The 5028-nt window shown below is 42.3% G+C and overlaps 1 protein-coding gene across 1 annotated transcript; it reads left to right on the plus strand.

Moving 5' to 3' along the window:
- The first annotated feature begins 2544 nt into the window (after nucleotides 1-2544).
- Nucleotides 2545-4339, plus strand: LOC131882940 (uncharacterized). Its single transcript, XM_059230229.1, has 3 exons — nucleotides 2545-2715; nucleotides 2968-3604; nucleotides 3686-4339. Exons 2-3 carry the CDS (start codon nucleotides 3188-3190, stop codon nucleotides 4049-4051), a joined length of 783 nt encoding a protein of 260 aa, XP_059086212.1. The 5' UTR covers nucleotides 2545-2715; nucleotides 2968-3187; the 3' UTR covers nucleotides 4052-4339.
- The last annotated feature ends 689 nt before the right edge of the window (nucleotides 4340-5028 follow it).

Raw genomic sequence — 5028 nt, forward strand, 5'->3', positions numbered from 1 at the left:
TATCCTGCAAAATGTGGTCACTATCCTAGTCTAAATGCGTCTATCAAAGTCGACCTCTACTCTAGAGTCTAACTACTGATTTCTGCTACAAGAGTGATGAACTTTAGATACAGTTGCATACAAATCACTTGCTACCTCTACTCCCTACGATGCCAGATCAATCTCGGTTGTCTGGCATACCTGGGCCAATCTCCAAGGCTAACTATCCTGCAAAATGTGGTCACTATCCTAGTCTACTGGGTATCTATCAAACGATGCTGATCTCTACACTTGGAGTCTAACACCTGATTCTTGCCAAATCAAAGATGAACTTCGATTGCAGTTCCATCTACTTTATTCAATTGCTCTACATGAAAATGACACTCTACCAATCAGCTGTCTTGCTCGGGTAATGAAAGAGGGGGTAATTGCTTGGCCATGGAACAGGGAAAACATACATGGACAGAAAATGGTTTGATCCTACTTTTTGATGAGGGTGATTCTTGTCCAACGGAGATTCACGGCGATGACGTCGGTTCGATGGGATTGAAGGTCCAGAATCGAATTGACGGAGTATAACTCAGAAGTTGCACCTGTACTCAGCTCCAGAGACTTTTCGACACGTCTATGCTGGCTCACTGATGTATGCTATGCACTTCTCCAGGTCCTCTTGACTCTGCACGGCTTCCTGGGTCCCGACTCCAAGCGTTGACTTTCACTGTCCTTATTCAAAAAGGATCGATTCAACCTCCAGCACTTCTATCAAAATGTTCTCGTTCAACTACCAGCAGAAGCTTCAAGATGGGAGTTGTTTTCACTTTCAATGTTTAATGGTGACTTCTTGGAGAGGTTCAAAACAGACTTCTCTCCTCGAGAACCAAAATGTGACTCTGCTCTCCTCGAGCACGAAAAAGTGTCTTCTGTCCTCGACGAAGGATGATGTGTGACTGTGGTTCTAACCCATTCCTCATTGGATCTGAGAGGGTTGTGATGGGCGGTTGTGGTAGACGGGGATTTCCTGTTTCTCCTCCCTTCCAACATGTAGCCGACATTCCTCACCCATGGTTATATCTCGGCTGACCAGCCCCTCGGGTACTGGAGCTTTTCCTTGGTGATAGGAACGACGTAAAGATTGGTTCACACTGAATCACAAAGCTCATTAAAACAACTAGTTACTGTGAGACTTTACATCTATAATCACAGGCTGGAGGAGCTACTTGTGATGGATCACGACGTCTTCACGAGCATTAGGGAGGCATTGGGTCGACACCTGACCGACAAACGGACTACACGATTGGCAATCCAACAACTTTGTGATTTTCCCAAGATAATAACATACATTATCTTCACATTTTGATAAAAACCGTTCCGGGAACAATCATTCATCTTGTACATCATTTATCCATATCATATTAAGATGATGTACACAATTGTGGACGGAACAGCCGTCCTTAGACTTACCAAGATTAGCACAAAAGGTTGCTTGTAATGCCTTATGACTTAATTGACCTGCCAATTAACTAACATCCCATGTTTTTCATATTGTGCTGTAGCTTTCCTGATTTGCTATTGATGTCTGAAAGATAATAAACTAGTTATTCTTTGGCAAACAATTCCATGTATGATTTGTCATTCTGAAGTATACCACCACCGTTGTTAGATTATGTGTAAATGCTGCAAGCAATTGGCGAGGTATACGTTTTCACAAAAACGAGTAGTTTTCTCTGCAAGTTCCTGGACAAACCGAAATCTCAGTTCTCATTTCAAAACACGGCGAAGAAGAATCGGTTTGTTCAGGGTGCCCGAACAAGCTTTTATAGTAGGACATAACGGTGTTCAATCCAGTGCTTAGACTAATAAAATGGCAAACTTATCAAAATTGATCACACTGTCTGAACATATTCAACGTCAAATGAACTTAAATACAATTCGTTAGAATTGTATCATCGGTGGCTCTTCGCATCTTTAAAGCATAGGCTATTTTTCGCCAACCTGAAAAACCTTCTCAGGGATAAAAACTATTCACCCATATTAACCAAATTGCTAATAAGTCGAAAATTTTGAGCCGTAGAGGAACTTGATATTTCGTCAGGACGTAGGCCCACTCTTCCTTAACACTGCAGGCCTAATGCAGTTCGTTGAAAGCATCATATACCTAGTCTAGAATCAGGGTCAGTCGTGTGCGGTATTTGATTACACCATGAGTTGCTGCTTTAACAGCTTAAATGGGTAAACCTGCGGTCATTCCCGAGGGTGAGGTAATAAATAATGTTGGTTGCGATGACAAAGCGGGAATATCCCCTCAATGGGGACACCCATCATTCAGAGCGCAGCCCAAGCGAAAGAGCTGACATCTGACTTCGTAACAAAGAAAACAAGATGGGTTATACATGTAATCTCCAAAAATCGTCAATGGAGCTTTCTTTCCCACCACGTCTTTGTGTTAAAAATCGTATAATGAACATTTCCAATCGTCACAAAGCCACTTAACAAATTTAGTCGTTGAAGAGACTGGAATTTAGGAGCGTGTTAACTATTTAAGCATGCAAAGTTTTCATTTGCTTCACTATTGAACAGAATGTATTTGCGCCGTTTATTGCAGAATCACAAAACGAATGGCGATGGATGGAACTATTTCAAAAGGAATTACGGCCCTGAGGGAATCATGGCCAGGCCAGAAGAGTGGGCTCGTTGCTATACCAAAGGAGACGTAACGCACAATTTGGCAATTGAGAGGTAAACAGGCTTCTTTTTCTTCTATCTCTAGTTTTATGCGTAAAAATGTTAACAGAGTTTCTTCTTAGGAAACTGTTCAATTGCTTAAGTAATATAGGAAATAAATTAGATGGAAGTAAACACATACCGTCGAAAATATCATTGGCGCTCTTCTGAAAAAATGATTACTAATCAGATCTTAAGATATACAGTAAGTAATCCTGTAATCCTTCAAAGAGGGACAGTAAAGCAAGCTTGGCTGCAACTTTTCAGACACAACAGAACGCTGAAAGACCATGGACTTCAAAGGACGCACCGGATTGACCAGCTTTGTCAAGACATAATTAATTTCGGCGGGTTCATGAAGAGAAGGCGGCTGCTGATTTCTCATGGCATCTTGGGAGGTTCGAAGCCCTCCACTGCACAAAAACGACACATCTCACTCCACCCGGGTAAAAAAGAAATGTAACTCCTAAACCAGATTGACGAGGGAATGGTGGTTAAGAAATTGTGCGAAAACGATGTGCTGGAGCAATATCTGCTGATTGCCAACGATTTTCCTTGTAATCGAGTTTTGTGCCAGATTCGATGCTCCAAGTGCCCTCCGTCCAACATTTGTGGCCACACCTTCGTTTGCAATTGTCCAAACTATGCTCGGGAAGGAAACTGCAAGCACCTCCATCTTGTCGCTATGGAATTGGTTTGCCCTAGCCCGCATCCCGACCACGATTACTGTGGAACCACAAATACACTTGACCCGTACGACGTCAGCGAAGAGCAATTGGTTGAAATCAGCGATGAGGTTAAGACTTGTGTGGACTTCGAAGATGCGGACCCACCGGAAAATGGAATGGAATGTGTAGTTGAAAGAACTAAAGAGGAAGTATTGCAATCTGAAGGATCTGAAAAGGTAAATCGCTGAAAGGCATGACAGATATTACCAGTCATGAAGGGTCGAGCTTAATGAATGGAATTTCTCTTCTTTTTTAAGGCGTTCTTTCTAAAACTAGAGAGCGTTTGGTCGAAAGTTCTTTTGCGACTCTCAGAACCCAACATTCCTCTTGGTGTGAGAGAGGCCAAGTTGAAGACCATCTTAACTCTGGTTGAAAATGAAGATAAGATTCCCCTCACAATTTTTCCAAAACTGGACGGCAAAAGGAAAAGGGAACGCGTGCCTTCACTGTTCCCGAAGAATCCTAAGAAGTGCAAAAAGGAGATGATCCAATGCAAGCCGGCATCACTCCGAAAAGAGCTCTTGGAGCAATGTGTCAAGGCTCCATTAAACGAAGTGTGTTGGATGTACCGTACTTGCTATCTCTCAATCAACAAGACGTTCTACAATGTGCCAGAGACCTAAACAACGAAGAGAAGTCATTTCTTGAACAGAACGAGAACGCTAGAGTAGCGTGGATGTGTGCGGCTTGTAACAGCGTGGCCGACAGCAATAAAAACATATCCGGGTACATCCAATGTGATTTTTGCCAAATGTGGTTCCACGGGTCATGTGCCAATTTGAACTCAACCGTAATTGAGGACAATGACGACGAATTAGAGTGGACGTGCACTAAATGTCTGCCGCCATCTGATTTGTGATTCTTTCAAAGTACTTACCTATTTCTAGTTATAAACTGTATTCAAAACGTTATCGAACCTTTTTTCATGATATGCACCGCCAGACCTCGCAAAAGATATCTGATTCGACCACAACTTTCTTGCTCTAGTGGACTTCGATCTCAGTGGACTGTAAGTTTCTTCCATTATTTCTCTTCGTATCGTTCTATCAATTCTATTCACATCTTTCAATAATCTTCTCTTCTTTTTCCTCCTGCCCAACCTTGTTCATCCTTCCGGTCAGTCACTGGTTTAGAGTGAAGGCGAGACAGCAATCGTCCCGTTCACTAATACCTCAGCAGTTCAAGACGAGAAGATTATTCAATTTACTTGACTTTTAGTTATATATATTATTTGATCGACCAACGAATTGGAGTTGGCTGATCTGGCTAATCCTTGAATATAAATTTGATCCGGAATTTTAGTCAAAGACTTGTCCAAGTCTGACTTAAATCCTGCTACTGGATCAACGCCTACATAAGCCCTACTAATATTTGAGGGCAGCAAATTGAACAATGAAGGAGCCCGAGAAAGAAGAGATGTGGACTTCATTGTTCGAACTAGCCTGGATTCTCGAAGGCTTGAAGGTGCTGTCAAAACGCACATTAAGCCTCTACGGTCACTAGAATTGACCCTAAACCCTGGGTTGGGACAAAGCTCATGGATACTTTTGAAGACGTACAGTATCAGATACCTTTCGTACCTTCTCTGAACACTGTACAG

Source organism: Tigriopus californicus, chromosome 7 (assembly GCF_007210705.1).
Source record: "Tigriopus californicus strain San Diego chromosome 7, Tcal_SD_v2.1, whole genome shotgun sequence".
In the NCBI taxonomy this organism is placed as follows: domain Eukaryota; kingdom Metazoa; phylum Arthropoda; class Copepoda; order Harpacticoida; family Harpacticidae; genus Tigriopus; species Tigriopus californicus.

Bases quoted from the DNA above. Each gene is read 5' to 3' on its own strand.
- LOC131882940 (XM_059230229.1), top strand. From the start codon at position 3,188: ATGGTGGTTAAGAAATTGTGCGAAAACGATGTGCTGGAGCAATATCTG. The intron at 3,605-3,685 runs GTAAATCGCTGA...TTCTTTTTTAAG, and splicing joins AATCTGAAGGATCTGAAAAG to GCGTTCTTTCTAAAACTAGA.